This window comes from Salvelinus fontinalis, chromosome 3 (assembly GCF_029448725.1).
Source record: "Salvelinus fontinalis isolate EN_2023a chromosome 3, ASM2944872v1, whole genome shotgun sequence".
Classification (NCBI taxonomy): domain Eukaryota; kingdom Metazoa; phylum Chordata; class Actinopteri; order Salmoniformes; family Salmonidae; genus Salvelinus; species Salvelinus fontinalis.
In genome coordinates, this window is record NC_074667.1 from 31,690,311 (window position 1) to 31,710,614 (window position 20,304).

Genomic DNA, 20,304 nt, shown 5'->3' on the forward strand with positions numbered 1-20,304 from the left:
TGTTGGTTCCAGACTTGGTGCATCGGTACCACTTGCTGTGCGGTAGCAAAGTGAACAGTCTATGGCTTTGAAGGCAGAATTCGTAGAAAAAAATGTACATCTTCCTCTGACACCACCTGGTATAGAGGTCCTGGCTCAGCCCAGCTTGGCCCCAGGACATTGTCATCTTGGGTTCAATTCCCAAAAGGATCACATAAGTGTACTGTAATTCACTTTACAAAAAGTATAATAGTGTCATACCTTATTATTATTGTATTAACACAACTTACAATGCATTAGAAATGCTTTTTTCATTTTTATTAATGAATTACATACTGATATTAGAGTACTTATGCTATTCAAGTTTAGTGGCTTTCTCCAGTGTTCATCATTATGCAGCATTATGCCCTGTGGAATTCAGACAGGCAATCTGGTTGTGAATTCATTTGACTGGTATTATCATCAGGCTTTGCTGATACAAGTCATGCAAATGAATTATGAAATTAACCTTTTGCTGTAATGCAGTACTGACTGTAGCTTACAGTCGCAAGTGTGGTCCTGTGTGGCTCAGTTTGTAAGAGTGTGGCATTAGCTAGGATTGCCAAGGTTCAATTCCTGCAAGGAGTACATATTAAACATTAATTCACTCACTGTACTACTTACTATAAATTGCTTTGGATAAAAGTGTCCGCTAAATGTCATATATTACACATTGTAAAATGATCTCTCTCTCTTTGCATTCTCTGTCTCTCTGACTGTCTCTGTCTGCCTGTATAGAAATTGAAAGAGTACCTGAATGGCAGCAACCTCATAGTGAAACTACAGGCCAAGCATGATCTACTGAAGCAGACGCTAGGAGAAGGTGAGGACAACTCTCATGTTACACAGTTGTTTTGCCACTTCTGGATCACAATGCCGTTCATTGGGTCTTCACTGCCCCTTTAAAGCACTAGCAGCAGCTTGCCAATTGTAGTCTTCTTATGGTTCAAACATTGTTGTTTTCTGAAATAAACTTAACTGAAATCAGCTACCAGTAAGAACCCATATTGTATACACTCCCCTACGTATTTATTTGGACAGTGAGCTAAAACTTTACATTTTGGACTATACTCCAGCATTTTGGATTTGAGATTAAATGTTTAATATGAGGCAACAGTACAGAATGTCACCTTTTCTTTGAGGGTATGTTCATACATATGTTTTACCGTTTAGAAATGAAAGCACTTTATGTATCTTGTTCCCCCATTTGAAGGTGTCATAAGTATTTGGACAAGTTCAATTATATGATAATGAATTGAATCGTTAATAATTATGAGTGACATGCTAACTTTTCACCATTACCAATAACATGAGAGGTTTGCATTTTATTGGGAGAGAGGGGGGGGGAGGGGTGGTTTATGATATTTATGCCTCTAACTTTCTTACTCATCATTATTAACGATTCAGTCATGATTATTCATAATCATGGTAGTATCCATATTAAATGCACAATATGTTATTTACAAATTATTTATATTGGTCACAACATAATCTGAAACACAACCCCAACGAACTGCAAATGCATCCAACAGGTGTGTGGAGTCACAAGCTTGATGTAGTCATTGCGTGCTAGGAATATTGGACCAAATACTAAACTTTTGACTACTTTAATAAACATATATCGGAATTTGTCCAAATACTTATGGGATACTACCTTTTAAGTTGGGGGACAATTTCATTTCTAAACGGTGAAACAGATGTGTATGAAAATACCCTCAAAGAAAAGGTGAAATTCTGTACTGTCGCTTCATATGAAACATTTGATCTCAAATCCAAAATGCTGTGGTACAGAGCCGAAATAAAAGTTTTAGCCTCAAACATTTTGGATGTGGCACATTTTTCAATATGTTGTTGAACATAATATACTCTACGGGCATATCAAAGTTCCAGAGTGGGATTTCTGCTAATTCTTGGAAGTCCAACAAATATTGCTGTCTAGTTGTAAATTACAGATGGCCTTGTATATTGTTGGCTTCCTCCAGCAATTCAGTATGTACTGTTTCAGTTTCAATGACTAAATCAAAATGAACGAATGTAGCTAACTGAGGCTGGGAATGCCAATACAATCAGACTAGCAAGGGGAATGATCACAACGTGGCTAATATGCTAGCTTATCTATTTATGTAGCTATTTATTTGGCAAGCTAAGAGCACAGAGCCTAACGTTAGTTAGCTAACCAACTGCTGTTATGTCATTGGACGAGTGGGTGTGTGGTCGACTTTCCCCAGCATATCATTTTTCTCTGGCTAAAGCTAGAGATGAAGGCAGTGCCGGCACCAGAACTAATCAATTGGACGGGCATTTCATTTCTATAGGCGGGCCCGTTTTTTAAAATAATAAACAACCATTAAGACCATAGGCAGCTTGTGACTTTCAAGTTCGGAGAGGCTTACAATGTATCCGACCATTTCTATCGATCTGCGTGCCAGTTCTAATTGTTGTTATATGTGCATTTTTGTAGAACAGTTTTATTTCAATAATAACGTTTTCGTTTCTCAGAATGATTTTCACGTGGTTAATCATAAAAATCTGAATTAAAATGATACAAATCTAAAAGTTAAAAGGCAACTAATGCAAGAGCACCAGCCTTTGCCATATGGACACATTGATACACCGTGTTCCATTGGACGCAAAAAAAATTGCGCTTGGAACTCAGAGAGAGCCTATAGGCCAGTGGTCCCCAACCAGTCGATCGCGATCGATCGCATTCCTAGTCGGTCACCAAGAGTTTCTGTAAAAAAAAAGAAAAACATAAAGCCTTGTGTTCCTGTTTTTTGTATTAATTTCATGTTGTTGGCGGTAGATGCACTTGATTCTGCAGCCCTAGCGCCAGGTAAGGCAAACGTTCCCATTTTGAACCATTTCATGTGTCTGAAGTTAGAACTTCACCTTCCCGGCAGGCCCAGAGAGCAAATCAAGTGCACATATAGTTCTACCGCTGGCCAATCAGATAGCTCCGATCACCGTGTCTGCACACTTTCCTCGAGCCATAGACTGGAAAAAGAAGCCTTGAACGCACAGCAAAGTTGATACTGAGATTTCAAAACTAGAGAGAGACAATTGAGTGACTCTCCATGACTAGAGAGAGACTCAATGAATATAGCAAAGAGCTGCTGTTTTTATGTGCAAGATCATGTTTGTTATTATTCAGTACTGCTAACACTTTTATAAGCCATAAAATATGCGTTCTCCCTACTTCCACAAGCTACAACCAGTACTGCAGCTGCAATGAATGAGTATAGCAAAGTGTTCCAATAATGTTGCTTTATTATCAGCGTCTTGTGTCTTTTTAATATTCAGGAATATTTCACTTTCTCTGGTCATAGGAGTAACAGCATGATTTGGTGCATTAGGCAGAAATAATGCAGTGCGACTTGAGTTTCAGCTGGAAGACTGTGTCCCCTTTTCTCAGCAGAGGGAAGGAGGGCGGAGGGACGGTGAGTTGGGTGAGAGGCAGCCTCACCCTCCCTCCCTCCCTCCCTCCCTCCCTCCCTCCCTCCCTCCCTCCCTCTCAGACTGACCATCAGATTCAGTCCAGTAAAAATAAGCACATTATTATGCTCACTTACAGTGGGGCAAAAAAGTATTTAGTCAGCCACCAATTGTGCAAGTTCTCCCACTTAAAAAGATGAGAGAGGCCTGTAATTTTCATCATAGGTACACTTCAACTATGACAGACAAAATGAGAAAAAAAATCCAGAAAATCACATTGTAGAATTCTTTATGAATTTATTTTCAAATTATGGTGGAAAATAAGTATTTGGTCAATAACAGAAGTTTATCTTAATATTTTGTTATATACCCTTTGTTGGCAATGACAGAGGTCAAACGTTTTCTGTAAGTCTTTACAAGGTTTTCACACACTGTTGCTGGTATTTTGGCCCATTCCTCCATGCAGATCTCCTCTAGAGCAGTGATGTTTTGGGGCTGTTGCTGGGCAACACAGACTTTCAACTCCCTCCAAAGATTTTCTATGGGGTTGAGATCTGGAGACTGGCTAGGCCACTCCAGGACCTATCTTGGATAGGCAAAGAGTTGAAAACCTACAAACCTCAGATTCCCCACTTCCTGGTTGGATTTTTTCTCAGGTTTTTGCCTGCCATTTGAGTTCTGTTATACTCACAGACATCATTCAAACAGTTTTAGAAACTTCAGAGTGTTTTCTATCCAAATCTACTAATTATATGCATATTCTTGCTTTTAGGACTGAGTAGCAGGCCGTTTACTCTGGGCACCTTTTTATCCAAGCTACTCAATACTGCCCCCCTGTCCCAAAGAAGTTAATTCGCAAACCAGGCCAAAGTCTCCTCAGAGACACCAATACTCCTTAGCCGGCCCATAAGAATTGAATGGTCTACCGTATCATAAGCTTTGGCCAAGTCAATAAAAATAGCAGCACAATATTGCTTTGAATCAAGGGCAATGGTGACATCATTGAGGACCTTTAAGTTTGCAGTGACACATCCATAACCTGAGCGGAAACAAGATTGCATACCCGAGAGAATTCTTTAGACATCAAGAAAGCCAGTCAGTTGATTATTGACAAGTTTTTCCAACACTTTTGATGAATTAACAGGGCAAAATAGAAATAGGCTTTTAACAGTTAGGATCAGCTTGATCTCCCTTTTAAATAAAGGATGAACTGTGGCTGCCTTCCAAGCAATTGGAACATCCCCAGAAAGGAGAGACAGGCTTGGCGATGAAAGGGGAAGCAACCTTAAAGAAGAAAGGGTCTAAACCATCTGACCCAAGTTTAAGGTGCTCCTTTAGCACCTTGGACTCAGTGACTGTCTGCAGGGAGAAACTTTGTAGCGGGGCAGGGGAAAAGGAGGGAGAAGCTTCAGGGATAGTCGCATTAGAAGGGGTGGGAGATGAGAAATTATTGGACGGACAAGGAGGCATGGCTGAGTCAAATAGGAATCCTGACTTAATGAAGTGGTGATTAAAGAGCTCAGCCATGTGCTTCTTGTCAGTAACAACCACATCATCAACATTAAGGGACATGGGCAGCTGTGAGGAGGAGGGTATATTTTCCAGGTCTTTAACCGTGTTCCAGAACTTCTTGGGGTTAGACCCACAGAGAGAGAACTGCTTCTTAAAGTAACTAACTTTGGCTTTCCGGATAGCCTGACTGCACTTATTTCTCATTTGCCTGAATGATAGCCAGTCAGCCTGAGTATGCGTGTGCCGAGCCTTTTGCCAAATGCAATTCTTGAGGTGGAGTAACTCTGCAAGATCACGGTCGAACCAGGGGCTGAACCTGTTTTTAATTCTCATTTTCTTTATGGGGGTGTGTTTGTTAACAATACCATTGAAAATAAAAGAAATGAATGTAACCAAATGATGGGGATTAACGGTACATTTACTAAGCCCACTGGTTACATATGTAATGGGGAATTGAAAAATATAAACAATTCACACAATGAAACAATGAATGTGCAAGAATTGGCGGGAGACAGCGGAGCACATTCTGGAGAGCCGAGTGCATGCATTCTGGAGAGAGACGCCCATATCTTCTTGTCTCAAAATGTGTATTATACTCGAGACACTATCTTCACATATTTCACTGATAGTTGCAACTCAATAATCAGCTAGGCCTTTTGCCACGTGCGCTGCCCAAATAGCTGTCTTCCCGAATAGGCGTAGGCCTATGCACTTTGAAACAATCCACAGCCATTTATTTAAAAAAAAAATAAGCTAATGAGCCTCTGTGGCTCAAGCTCTCTGGTAAAGTATTTTGAATGATTTTATTTAGACAGGAGTAATTATATAATTTTGGCAATTTTTTAAATTTACTTTAGGGGAAGCCAGCATCCGCACTGTGCAACTTTCCTTTCTAAATTCGCTAGTGGCTGAAATCAGAGCTCTGTATATAATGATAAGATGCTCATCTCTCCCCCCTAACAATGCGAGTCACTGTCTCAAAGGCGGGAATGCAGGCGACAAGCTTAGGTCTGCATATTATGCCCATAAAATTCAGGACAGATTTTCGCGAGAGTGAGTCCTCTCGCTTCGCCTCTTCCTCTCTTCTGAAACTAGTGAGCGAAACAGCGCACCTCTGTCTCACTATATGTATCCCATGTATCTGATGCTGTCTGCCCAGAAAAAGTATGACATGTCATGCTCCCTTTGTCCAGACAGCATCAGATACACGGTCTACACATATGGCGACAGAGGGACGCTGTTTCGCTCGATCGGATTCTTGATCTGAGATTGAGGCGTCTTTTATGTCGGCGCGCATCTTGGTCCAATAAATTACCAATATTTTAATATTTTATTTGGATTGGAACGGAGGTACGGTAGGGCGCAGCCAGGTCCCCTAGGGCTCGCACATAATGCCGGCCCTGGATGCAGGTGTCATTTTGTTAGATAGCAAGAAATGTGAATCACTTTGCTAGCTAGCTATGCTGAACTTGAACTGTTAACCGCAGTTAGCATATCTCTTAGTTTTCAATGAAATGTTTTTGTCATCGGGCGGGCAGGGAGGAAAGTTCCCATTCAGTTGTCAAAATGTGTGTTGGGACAAGCATGCATTGGCAGGCAAGCTGCAGAAGGGCGAGCAGGCTGCTATTCCCCATCGTTTATCAGTGCAATTTTGACGGCCAACTACAAGCTGAAAAGGTTTGACAGGGTTTATCTACTGTTCCCTCGATTTTAGCTCATCTCGATCTAGCTAGCATTAGTCGTTGATCTTGTTGTTTTTGATGTGCAGATATGATAGCCTACTTTTCATGGTTGTTTGATCTAAAGTCCCACTGTTGCTACTGCCTGTAAACACAGTCCAGTTCAAAATGAATGATGGCAGGCCCATGCGGCAAATCGCTTATTTGCATATATGCCTACTGTAGCTCTGATTGGCTATGGCGCACCGGTCTTAGTCTGGTCCTGGACAAGACAGGGGCTTTTATTTACTGCAGTGTCTCTATTAATTGTCCAAACGCATGGCCGCTTTCACACTGTATGTTGCTATAGAACTTTCACAAATGCCTTACTCTATTTCATTCCCAAACATTCTATGAATATATGAAAACGTGAAAATGACCATATGTAAGTACTCGCTTAATAAGATTTAATGTCACTTAAACGCTGTCATTTCCACTTTATAGGAGGCTTGGGTAAAGTAAAAATGTCACAAATGTTCGAACTTCTTCAATGAATTATTTCTCAATTATGCTTTAAGATACACATATCAAATATATGTCAACAATCCTTTCTCAGAAGGACCTTTCTATGAATACAATTTTGTAAAAAAACAAAAAAACAATTCCAGTTTCGTGAGGAATCACCCATGTACTATGCATTTTAAAATACAATTTTACAAGAAGCTCATATGATACCCCATAAGCAGCCAAACCGCTGGCTCCAGTATTTCCAGGACTTAGTTGTGGTTGGTCAAATAGACAGACAGAAGACCGACAGTGTGCTTGTTTGTTTAGACCAAAAGCTGCTTTTTTTCACACGAGCCCTGAAATCAACAATACGAGTCCCTGATCACAGAGTGTTATCATGCTATGGGATATCATGTCATCTTGTATTCTTGTTACTTAACCTTGTTGCAACCCCCTGTTTCCTGGGATAACTAGATGACCAAAACCGGACTGTAAGTGATTTATTTTTTGCCCCCCCCCCCCATTATTTTTGGTCAAGAAGTGTAAAATCACCAGTAATTCAGCAAAAAAATTGTTTAATTTAGGGAAATCTGTTCCCAAGTATTTCTATAAATAAAATAAAAAAGAGATGTGATCATGCCAATGTAATCAAGGTATGAATTTGTTCATTTCAAATACAATTTATTTTTGGGCTTAGTTGTGGTCAATTTGCAGTATACAAATGACTATAGTTATTTTCCAGCCGTCCGACCATTTGCTACGACAAAAATCCCCCCCCCCCCCCCCCCCCCCCCCCCGGCTGAATCTAGTTGCTTACCCCTGACATCATGTTATATTACTACTGCACAGTTACTTCACTATTGTCCCCCCCAAAACACTGCCTTCCTCACACTTCCCTCCTCCCCGTTGCCACTGGATATGCTAGCTTCCATTGACATTCTGCTCTGAGCTGGCAGGGTCTGCCCCCTCCGTCTCTCTCTCTATGGTTTCTAGGGCGACCACTGAATGGCCGCTGCCTGACTGGCTGTATGTGAGTCAGAGAGGCGGTCATGGCGCCCGCACTGTTGAGCCCGTCTGAATAGGTGTCCGTTTTCTCATCCCTCTGCCCAATCTGCCAGCTCTGTAGACAACCAGGTCTGGCTCCAAATGCACTCAACCTTGCCATTAATGCGTTGTTTCTTCTTTCTCTCAGAGACACATGCACGCAAGCGCGTACAGACACACACTCATTTTCTCTCTCTCTCTCTTGCTCCCCCTCTTCTGCTCTCCCTCTCCCTTTATCCATTCCTTTATTTTAGGAGAAAGGGCTGAATATGGAACAACAAGGTAAGAAAAGAGGTTCAAAAGAGGAGGAAGAAGAGGGTGTCAAACACTTCCTGTGTTCCTGGAAGTGGCAGAGATGACGTCGTGTTAAAATGAAGAGCAGTTTGGTCCCGAGGCTCTCTGATAAGTCAGGGGTGGGATTCCAAATAGGGAGAGGGGATGTTTGTCTGGTGATTAATTAATCAACTTCTGAGCAAACTCGAGTGTACAATGAAGCAGTCATGGGTAGATGAGCTGGCTGTAAGACCATCTGCCACCCATCAGTCACTACGGTGGTCATACGGAGCCTTGTTAAACACTACAGTATAGTACAGGCATCTGGTAAACAGAGCACTGCTGTATATTAAGCACAGACATGACTTAGTCTTACATCAGTGAGTTGAGAAGAATGAACAGTAGCGCAGCAGTCCAGAGTTAAGAGACATTAAGATTTGATATCGCCTCTCAGCTCCCATGCCTGTTACACTATTTAAATCTCATTCTCTATGTCATTAATCATGTGCTTTGACTGTCTTCATGTTTTTATGACCTGATTTGTTTGATAAGTGGCCCAGAGTCATTAGTCAGGTTATTAAGGGTTTAGCTGAAACAGTTGTGGTGATAGTGTAAGCATACGTCCTCTGTGACTGCGCTTGTGTGTTAAAATAATGTTATGGTTTGTACTGCAAGAAGAGGAGAAAGAATAGGACATGCAAAGCTATCCAGAGCTATGTATGTATGTATGTATGTATGTATGTATGTATGTATGTACGTACGTACGTACACACTGAGTGTACAAAACATTAGGAACACCTGCTCTTTCCATTACATTGACTGACCAGGTGAAAGCTATGATCTCTTATTGATGTCACTTATTAAATCCACTTCAATCAGTGTAGATGAAGGGGAGGAGACAGGTTAAAGAGACAATTGAGACATGGATTGTGTATATGTACCATTCAGAGGGTGAATGGACAAGACAAATTATGTAAGTGTCTTTGAACAGGGTATGGTAGTAGGTGCCAGTTGCACCGGTTTGAGTGTGTGAAGAACTGCAACGTTTCTGGGTTTTTCACGCTCAACAGTTTCCCATGTGGATCAAGAATGGTTCTCCAGCCAATTTTACAAAACTATGGGAAGCATTAGATTCAACATGGGCCAGCATCCCTGTGGAAAGCTTTCGAAACCTTGTAGAGTCCTTGCCCCGACAATTTGAGGCTGTTCTGAGGGCAAAGGGGGGGGGGGGGTCCATCTCGATATTAGGAAGATGTTCCTAATGTTTTGTACACTCAGTGCATATAGATGGCACTATATATGGCACTGAATATATCTTAAAAAAAACATTGTCCCACTGACTATACAGTGTAAAATACATGTTTCAGTCCTTATTGTTTTATCATAGTTTGTGTATCTGCCCCCCCCCCCCCCCCCTCCTTAACCTCCTTCACCATCAGGCCCCCCACTCTTCCCCCTAAACCTGGGAGAATGCGGAAGCCTAGACCTCGCTCCATTTTTAATCATAAACTCTTTAATGGCAATATGGAGGCCTTCATCAAGGTACTGACTGCCCTTATTTGGCCCCCGTGTGGTCTCTCTGTGTGTAAGCTGTCTTTACTAACAGTTCTGGGGGTTCTACCTCTCTGTCCTGTCTTTGACTGCTTTTCTGTCTCACTTCAGCTCACTGACTTGCCCTTCCTTCATAGCCCTGTGCTGGGCACAACAGCTGTCTAAATAAATTGACTAAATGCCGAGACCCCTCTATTCAATCCTATAGGAAATTCTCGGACAGGACAGTCCATTGGCTTGACAGTTGGGAAAGGTATTGTTCGTCTCTCTGGTCTGGAGAAGAGTACTCAATTCTACCAATCTTGGGTTTTGAGGTTGTTTAAGTACAGAACGTAGACAGACTCTGGTCATATAAGGTTTGCTTTTGACATTCTTGCCCGTGTTTTTGCACTTGAACCCTGGCCTCTAGATGTTAAACACATTTTGGCGACGGGCCATTTGGCCCAGAACTAAGCAGGCTATGAAAATAAACACACAGAGCCATATATCCTCTGTGTAAGCCAGGATCCAACACTAGCACACTGACAGAAAGAGTGTGTACACCACAGCAGTGGAGGCCCGTGGGGCTGTTAGTGTCAGACTGTCATGGTTCTATGGCCTTGCCCCCTAACGTCTCCTCAGATGTATTCTCAGTCATAATCAATCGAATTGCCCTAGTCAACCTTGTTGTAAAAACTGAGCCACAGTCCCAGCGTCCTACAACCCACCCTATTCTCCACCATAGCCACCCACCCTCATCCCACATGGCCTCCCCAAGCTTGGGTCTCCCCCGTCCTCTACCTCGCCCCATCTCCACAGCACTGGGGCTTTTCTCTCAGGCTTGACATCTGACCTCCTCTCTCTGGACGCACTTTTCCCCTGTGCTTCTCTAACCTTGTTGTGGTTCTTCTTGCCTCTCTTCCTCTCTGTTCTGTTCATCCTGCTGCTGCCACTGTTTTCTGCCTGCTCCAGGGGAAGACGGAATGCCCGCGCCCGCAGCCAGGTATTCTGGGTATTCTGACGTACATGAGTAGCCTGGTCCCAGATCTGTTTGTGCTGTCTGCCAATGCCAATATGAGTTGGCAAGACAGCATCAACAGATCTAAGAATCAGGCTAGGGGTGAATGGGTTTGGGTTTAATGTGTAAACTAACTAACCAACATCTCTCTGCCTGCCTGGTAACGCTGTCCTTTGTCATCTGATAACCAATGAATGATGTACAGTCACTCGTGAAAGTCTACACACACAACTTGTACAGTCTTCACATTTTTCTTCCTTAAAATTAAATCTAAAAAGGAGAGTTTTTATTAATTAGGAAAATGTTCTAGAATTTTCTTTCACTTAGAAAATGTGGAGTAGGTTGTGTAGAGCTGTAGAAAAGAACATCTAATTTAATTCCTTTTAAGATTGAAATTTAAGGCAGCAAAATCTGAATACTGCAAGGGTTGTGTAGACTTTCACTGGGCACTTAATGAATATATATATAGTGGTAACCTTGTGATGAAACAGGGGTATGGGAAGAACACCACAATCTCCTATTCCCTCTGCAGACCATACTGTATATTTGGCATGATTACACACGGAGTGTACAAAACATTAAGAACACCTGCTCTTTCCATTACAGATTGACCAGGTGAATCCAGGTAAAGGCTATGATCTCATATTGATGTCACTTGTTAAATCCACTTCGATCAGTCTAGATGAAGCGGAAGAGAAAGGTTAAAGAAGGATTTTTAAGCCATGAGACAATTGATACATGGATTGTGTATGCGTGCCATTGATGGTGAATGGGCCAGACAAAAAATGTAAGTGCAAGTGGGGTATGGTAGTACATGCCATGCGCACAGGTTTGTGTTAAGAACTGCAACGCTGCTGGGTTTTTCACTCTCAGTTTCCCGTATCCAGCCAACTTGACACAATGCACCCCTACCCCTGTCCTGACGAATTGAGGCTGTTCTGAGGGCAAAAGGGGGGGGTTCCAACTCAATACAAGGAAGGTGTTCTTAATGTTTTGTACGCTCATTGTACATTAGTCATTCTCTGCACAGTCAGATAATGAATTTATTAATGTGCTGTGTTCACGCTCATAACCTGTGGTAAGTCACCTTACCTCTCTCTACACCCCTCTATGCCTCTCTGTTAGGACTCAGGGCAGGCCATACCAGTGGTGGTTGAGAGCTGTGTTCGCTACATCAATCTATATGGTAAGAGGAACACAGTAATTCATTGATAGATACAGTATGTAGTCCATAGAGTTGAATATACTACAGTAAAACCTCCATTTTGGATCTCTGTGATGTAGTTTCTCATCTTGGAATTTTGAATATGGAAACTAGCATGTAGTGGACAGACTGGGATTATGTTACTAATGGTTGTTTGGGCTATGGACATATTACACTTTTTTAATGAATATAAATGTTTCCGTTTAGTTGTGTGTTTGTGTGTCTCTGTCTTTGTGTCTCTGTCTATGTGTCTCTGTATGTGTCTGTGTTGCCAGATTTGTTTCCATCTAAGTGCTGACTTGGGTTTCTCTGCTCCAACAGGCCTTCAGCAGCAGGGCATATTCAGGATTCCCGGCTCACAGGTCGAAGTCAACGATATCAAAAATTCATTTGAGAGAGGTCGGTCCGAGCGAGGCCCCATATCCGCTTGATCGTTTTTTATTGCGTTTAGTCTGCCTCGGAATGCCACAGCCCCTCCCTCTAGGACTGTAAAGTGCAGATGGATACATAGACAGCACATATGTCATGTATGACACTGTAACGGACATGAAAAGCTAGTTTAGATGTATAGCAGCAGTAGCTACCACATTCTTAACAGAAATGCTAGTTGGGCGAAAATACTGTACTGACAAATATATCTTTGTTCTTTTTGTTGGCTAGCTAATGTTTGTCATGGACTATCTGATATCTATCTATAGAGAAAGCCGAGACATTTTCCTAAAGACGAGTTAATGAGGTGTTATATTATATTACATGACGGCTGACAGTGTTTTTACAAGCTTAATGCATTTCTTTAACAAAACATTCAGTTTACTAAGCAGATTAACTTTTCACACAAGCATGACTTGGGTTATATAGATAAAACATTCACAGTTGAATATCCAGCAAGCTTACAGTAGTGTGACTGGATGGTTGACAGCTTGTGTGATGCCTCTAGGTGAGGACCCATTGGTGGACGATCAGAGTGACCATGACATCATGGCGGTGGCAGGCGTTCTGAAGCTGTACTTCAGGGGGTTGGAGACCCCACTGTTCCCCAAAGAACGCTTTCTCGACCTCATGTCTACCATCAGTAAGTATTACTACTGTACTGCTAATGTACAATGACCTCATAGCAACCATCAGTAAGGACTGGACTAGTGTACTCCACTGGGACGGATGCGGGATTTAGATAAAAATGTATTATTAATAATTGTTTGGATATTGATATAGTAAATATGTTTACTATAGTAAAGTAGATATGCCCCTCTCCCTGTCTCTCTCAGAACTAGACTCTGGTGCAGAGAGAGCTCATCACCTTCAGCAGATCGTTGTAACTCTTTCTCGCCCCGTCATCATCGTCATGAGATACCTGTTTGCATTCCTCAACCAGTAAGTCCATATATCAGTTACCAAGTCTATATATCAACCAGTAAGTTACAACGGTGATGGAGCCAGAGAGGATGGCTGCCGTTTTATTGGCTCTTAACCAACCGTGCTGTTTTGTTTGTTTTTTCACATTGTTTGTAACTTATTTTCTACATAATGTTGCTGCTACCGTCTCTTATGACCGAAAAGAGCTTCTGGACATTAGAACAGCGATTACTCTTCTCGAATTGCACGTATCATTTTTCTTTAATGAGCCAGACGAGAAAGATATACTCCAAACACCCGAACAGGCCCTCATCCTGGAGAAAGAGACAGAGATTTTGCAGAAAGAGTTCGGGGTGCCTTGTGAGGATCAGGCGGCGAGTGGCTAATCTGCCTTTGCCATCCGTACTGTTAGCCAACGTTCAAAATGAATGGGACGAACTGAAAGCATGTATATCCTACCAACGGGACATTAAATCTGTACTATCTTATGTTTCACGAGTCGTGGCTGAATGACAACATTAACATACAGCTGGCAGGTTATACACTGTATCGGCAGGATAGAACAGCAGCCTCTGGTAAGACACGGGGCGGCGGCCTATGTATATTTGTAAACAACAACTGGTGCACGATATCTAAGGAAGTCTCAAGGTTTTGCTCGCCTGATGTGACACAAGCCTACCAGTCGAGCTAAGTTACTTCTATGCTCGCTTCGAGACAAGTAACACTGAAACATGCATGACAGCATCAGCTGTTCCGGACGACTGTGTGATCACGTTCTCCGCAGTCGATGTGAGTAAGAACTTTAAACAGGTCAACATTCACAAGGCTGCAGGGCCAGGTGGATTACCAGGACGTGTACTCCGAGCATGCGCTGACCAACTGGCAAGTGTCTTCACTGACATTTTCCACCTCTCCCTGTCCGAGTCTGTAATACCAACATGTTTCAAGCAGACCACCATAGTCCCTGTGCCCAAGAACACTAAGATAACCTGCCTAAATGACTACCGACCTGTAGCACTCACATCTGTAGCCATGAAGTGCTTTGAAAGGCTGGTCATGGCTCAGATCAACACCATTATCCCAGAAACCCTAGACCCACTCCAATTTGCATACCGCCCCAACAGATCCACAGATGATGCAATCTCTATTGCACTCCACACTGCCCTTTCACACCTGGACAAAAGGAGCACCTACGTGAGAATGCTATTCATTGACTACAGCTCAGCGTTCTACACCATAGTGGCCTCAAAGCTCATCACTAAGCTAAGGATCCTGGGACTAAACACCTCCCTCTGCAACTGGATCCTGGACTTCCTGACGGGGCCACCCCCAGGTGGTAAAGGTGGTAACAACACATCCGCCATGCTGATCCTCAACACAGAAGCCCCTCAGGAGACTGAAAATATTTGGCATGGGTCCTCAGATCCTCAAATGGTTTTGCACCATCGAGAGCATCCGGACAGGTTGCATCACTGCCTGGTATGGCAACAGCTCAGCCTGCAACTGCGAGGCACTACGGAGGGTAGTGCTTATGGCCCAGTACATCACAGGGGCCAAGCTTCCTGCCACCCAGGACTTCTTACCGCACGGCAAGTGGTCCCGGAGCGCCAAGTCTAGGTCCAAGAGGCTTCTAAACAGCTTCTACTCCCAAGCCATAAGACTCCTGAACATCTAATCAAATGGCTACCCAGACTATTTGCCCCCCCCCCCCCCCCTCTACACTGATGCTATTATCTATGCATAGTCACTTTAAAAACTCTACCTACATGTACGTATTACCTCGACACTGTTGCCCCCGCACATTGACTCTGTACCTGTACCACCTGTATATAGCCCCGCTATTGTTATTTTACTGCTGCTCTTTAATTATTTGTTATTTTTATCTCTTACTTTTTTGGGGGGTATTTTCTTGAAACTACATTGTTGGTTAAGGGCTTGTAAGTAAGCATTTCACTGTAAGGTGTAACCTGTTGTATTCGGCGCATGTGACAAATAACATGTGATTTGATCACTATAATAATGCTATATGTTTATGGTGAAATCCAATCGGAAAGATGGTGTTCAGAGGTGGCTCATTTAGGGAGAAAGAGGAGGGTAGTCCTCATTAAATGAGGAAAAATGAAGATAAACCGTATTTTTAAAAAAAATGTTCAGTCAAAGTGTTCAGTCATTATAAAAACATGTGTTTATGAACAAACCCAATAAATATACCCATACTGTATTATGGATAATTGTTTTGTTTGTTAATTCCCCATTGTTTCTCTCTAGTCTATCCCAATACAGTGATGAGAACATGATGGATCCCTATAACCTGGCTACCTGCTTCGGCCCGACTCTGATGCCCATACCTGATGACCATGATCCTGTGGCCTGCCAGACGCACGTTAATGAGGTCATCAAGACCATCATCATCCACAACGAGGTCATCTTCCCGAGTCACCGTGAGCTGGACGGACCAGTCTATGAGAAGTGCATGGCTGGAGGAGAGGAGTACTGGTTAGTGATTGGATGGAGAATAACCAATGGAGAAAAGGACGTAAGGTCACTGGATCCAGTTCTGCATTTCAAATGACTTGACCCTCTTGTTGATGTAGTTTAGCCCAAAGCACTAGACTGTGTCGTTCTTTATCATTATCCAAATCTATTAATCAATCAATGAATGTATGCATTTTTTCCCTCTATCTCTCTCCCACACCATTCAGTGACAGTCCCCATAGTGAGCCAGGTGCCATTGATGAAGTGGACAATGGTACAGGACCTCCCACCAGTGATGACGAACTAGAGCAAATCGAGGCCATTGCTAAGTTCGACTACGTGGGGCGTACTCCCAGAGAGCTTTCCTTTAAGAAGGGGGCATCTCTGTTGTTGTACCTGAGAGCCTCTGATGACTGGTGGGAGGGACGACACAACGGAGTGGATGGACTCATCCCACATCAGTACATTGTGGTCCAGGACATGTAAGTACAGAATGAGCACTTCGTATGTCACATTTCTATGTAAGTGCTCGAATGCTACCAACTACTCAAATGCTACACAGTTTTGTTTAGGATAAAAACATATATTGTATTCTGAGTCAACTAGAGACAGACTCTGCACCAGGACACTGTGGTCCTCCAGGTTATGTGAGTCCATGTGCACTGTCTCATTCACCAGCTGTATTTGGTCAATAACAGGTAACAGATGAACTGTGCCCAAAGGGCATTAGTCTGTTACTGTCGGAGTCGGGATATACTGTCTGAGTCGGTCCAGCCATCTGGATTCTCAGTTCATCGTGCCAACAGGAATAAACATCTCTCCGGGAAGAAGAAGGGCGGGGGTGTATGTTTCATGATGAATGACTCATGGTGTAATTGTGATAACATACAGGAACTCAAGTCATTTTGTTCACCCGACCTAGAATACCTCACGATCAAATGCCCAACCGTATTATCTCTCAAGAGAATTCTCTTCGATTATATTCACAGCCTTCTATATCCCCCCTCAAGCCCATACCACGACTGGCCCTCAAAGAACTTCACTGGACTTTATGCAAACTGGAAACCTTATATCCCGAGGCTGCATTTATTGATTTTAACAAAGCAAATTTGAAGAAAAGGCTGCCTAAATTCTATCAGCATATCGACTGTAGTACTAGCACTGCTAAAACACTAGAGCACTCTTACTCCAACTTCCGGGATGCATACAAGGCCCTCCCCTGCCCTCCTTTTGGCAAATCTGACCACGACTCCATTTTCCTCCTCCCTTCCTATAAGCAAAAACTCAAAACGGGAAGTACCCGTGCTAAGGACTATTCAACGCTGGTCTGACTAATCGGAATCCACGCTTCAAGATTGTTTTGATCATGCAGACTGGGATATGGTCCGGGTAGCTTCCGAGAATAATGTTGACGAATATACCAAAACGGTAACTGATTTTATCAGGAAGTGTATAGGAGATGTTGTGCCCACTGTGACTATCAAAACCTACCCTAACCAGAAACCATGGATAGATGGCAGCATTGGCGCAAAACTGAAAGCGTGAACCACCGCATTTAAACATGGCAAGGTGACTGGGAATACGGCAGAATACAAACAGAGTAGTCATTCCCTCTGCAAGGCAACCAAACAGGCAAAACGTCAGTATAGAGACAAAGTAGAGTCGCAATTCAGCGGCTCAGACACGAGACGTATGTGGCAGGGTCTACAATACAATCACGGACTACAAAAGGAAGACCAGCCACGTCGCAGACACCGACGTTTTTCCAAGGACTGTTGGCTCTCCTTCTCCGTGGCCGATGTGAGTAAGATATTTAAACGTGTTAACCCTCGCAAGGCTGCTGGCCCAGACGGCATCCCTAGCCACATCCTCAGAGCATGCGCTGATCAGCTGGCTGGTGTGTTTACGGACATATTCAATCTCTCCCTATCCCAGTCTGCTTTCCCTACATCCTTCAAGAGGGCCACCATTGAACCTGTACCCAAAAAGGCGAAGGTAACTGAACTAAATGACTATCGCCTCGTAGAACTCACCTCTGTCATAATGAAGTGCTTTGAGAGACTGAGAATTTGACAGAGGTAATAAACTGCCCATTGATCAGCACAGCAATTGAGAAAACCACCATGTTTGCAAAACAAGATTTTCTGAACTTATGTCAATATTACACAGGTAACGGTTACAGAAATCAGGCGGACAGGCTCTATAGACCTCTAGGTATGAGTGACTGTGTCCAACACACCACCACCTGGTGTTGTGTTGGGCACCTACTGACCCCCCAAAAGATTTAATGAAATACATTTTTTTTCTCAATGACATGTATTCCTAAATAAAAAGGTTTTAAGGAAATACAGGCAGGCACTACATTACTTCAAGACTTAACAGCTCGTTCAATCTGGCATGATGGTCTTTTAAGTATAAAAGAAAAGATTGTTTTCAAATAATTTCAAAAGTTTTAAAAGTTAGTGGAATGGGATTAGTGTGTGGTGTGTGAAGAATCCAATACGTTAACTTGCATGGGGTACAAATCCCATTATTGTGGGAGCACCTCCTCGTAGAGTATGAATTAGGCTGTTTGAGAAGGTTTGAATCCTAAGCAACCTGTATACACATTGTTTGAAGTAGAATAGACCAACATAGCTACTGTAGCATGTCAAAAATTTCTGCTGGAAAACCTTGGTAGAGCATGGGTGGAGAAGGCATTGTGGTGCTCATGTGAATTATCTTTTTTTTCCGGCTTCAGACCAATGCCTACTCCTCACTTAAAACAGTTTTTTGTTTTTATAATAAGTATAAGAGCCTCTCCTCATTCCCCGGAGGCAACACCTACTCATGACAAAGATGGAACGTTAAGGTCACTCTGTAACTGGTCATTTATCCTTCCAGAACTCTGCCCGACAGCCAATCACCATTCATCACTGTGAGACGGCATAATTAAACCCTAATTAGGGAGAAGAAACAGGATGTGTCCCAAATGGCAACCTATTGCCTTTTTAGTGCACTACTTCTGTTCAGAGCCCTGGTCAAAAGTAGTGCACTATAAAAATAATAGAGTGCCATTTGAGATGCATACACACTCATCTCCAGCTGATCCTCAGGCCTATCGATTCACGTCACAAGGGGGCCCAGGGTAACCGGGGAATGGGTGTTGTGCTTGTTAATGATGCCTTGAAGTCATCTGGCCGCAGATGACATTGACATTTCATAATGAGTTAGATTCTGATTCTGAAGGACCTTTTATTGTGTTTGTTGAGATGTTAGTTGAGGATAGTCTTTGGTGTAAGGGTGTCAAGCAAAGTCCTGATCATTTGAATAAACCCTGTGTTCTCCTCTCTGTCTCTCCTTTACCTCAGGGACGATGCATTCTCAGACAGTCTGAGTGGGAAGGCTGAGAGTGAAGCCAGTAGTGGACCCCACCAGGAGGACAGAGACAGGACCTCATCCAGGAACCAAGACCATGACCGCAGCTCCCCCTGCGAACACACACAACATACCCCTGAACACCGCTATGGAGCTGCTTTGGGAAGGTAGCGACTTGGTTGATTCACCAGTCACAGATTCTGAAGAAATGCAGATTAATACAGGTTTTCTTGACACATGCAGGATTACTTGTTTTCCTTCCATGAGGAGTCTATAATAATGGTTAATTTAGTGTAGTTTTATAGACTGAACTATATTTTATATCTGCACCATGCCTACACCCTGTCCAGTCCTGTCGTTGCAATGATGCTGTCCTGACAGTCTGTCTACTCTGTGTGTTGTGGCTCAACAGGGTGAGGGTTCGTTCAGATGGTGCTGCTATCCCTCACCGCAGGGGCACAGCCGACACCCACAGCCCTACCAGAGGTATGGACATGCCCTCTAGGGTCATACCTCGCCCCTGCAGCCCTCACAAGATGTCCGTCAGCAGGGGCCGCATGGACAGTCCAGAGAAACACCATCTCAGCACGTTTGGCAGCGCAGGAAGTATCAACCACCCAGACAGGAAGTGCTTCCCCGATGGCTCCGTCCTCAGACCATCCACCGGCTCCACCCGCCATGGTAGCCTTGGTGACCACAAATCACTGGAGGCCGAGGCCCTGGCAGAGGTGAGAGTCTATGAAGTAAAGCAATAAAGAACTCACAAAAGCCAAAAGGTGAGGTGCTGACTAACGGATGATAAACTAACCTATTGAAGAAAGAATGTTGCTCCTTGCTTGTGGACTTATTTAACCAAAGTTTTGGTTAAAGGGCCTTTATCAGGGTATGCAGAAGTGAGACTCTAATCACTGCAATAAAGACTT

General features: G+C 43.1%; 1 protein-coding gene across 4 annotated transcripts in view; it reads left to right on the forward strand.

Annotated features, from left to right (window-relative positions):
- The window catches only part of LOC129843861 (SLIT-ROBO Rho GTPase-activating protein 3-like), a 63,812-nt gene that overhangs the window by 40,795 nt on the left and 2,713 nt on the right, over positions 1–20,304 (forward strand). For 2 of the 4 annotated variants that reach the window (XM_055912376.1, XM_055912375.1), the window contains exons 10-20: positions 757–841; positions 8,426–8,453; positions 9,884–9,986; positions 12,118–12,178; positions 12,518–12,595; positions 13,134–13,268; positions 13,462–13,567; positions 15,818–16,045; positions 16,252–16,506; positions 19,375–19,548; positions 19,794–20,109. In XM_055912376.1, coding sequence (XP_055768351.1) covers positions 757–841; positions 8,426–8,453; positions 9,884–9,986; positions 12,118–12,178; positions 12,518–12,595; positions 13,134–13,268; positions 13,462–13,567; positions 15,818–16,045; positions 16,252–16,506; positions 19,375–19,548; positions 19,794–20,109 — 1,569 coding nt within the window. Of the gene's footprint in view, positions 1–756; positions 842–8,425; positions 8,454–9,883; positions 9,987–10,946; positions 10,978–12,117; positions 12,179–12,517; positions 12,596–13,133; positions 13,269–13,461; positions 13,568–15,817; positions 16,046–16,251; positions 16,507–19,374; positions 19,549–19,793; positions 20,110–20,304 lie in introns of those variants that run through there. The other 2 variants (XM_055912378.1, XR_008757887.1) reach the window with 2 other exon arrangements.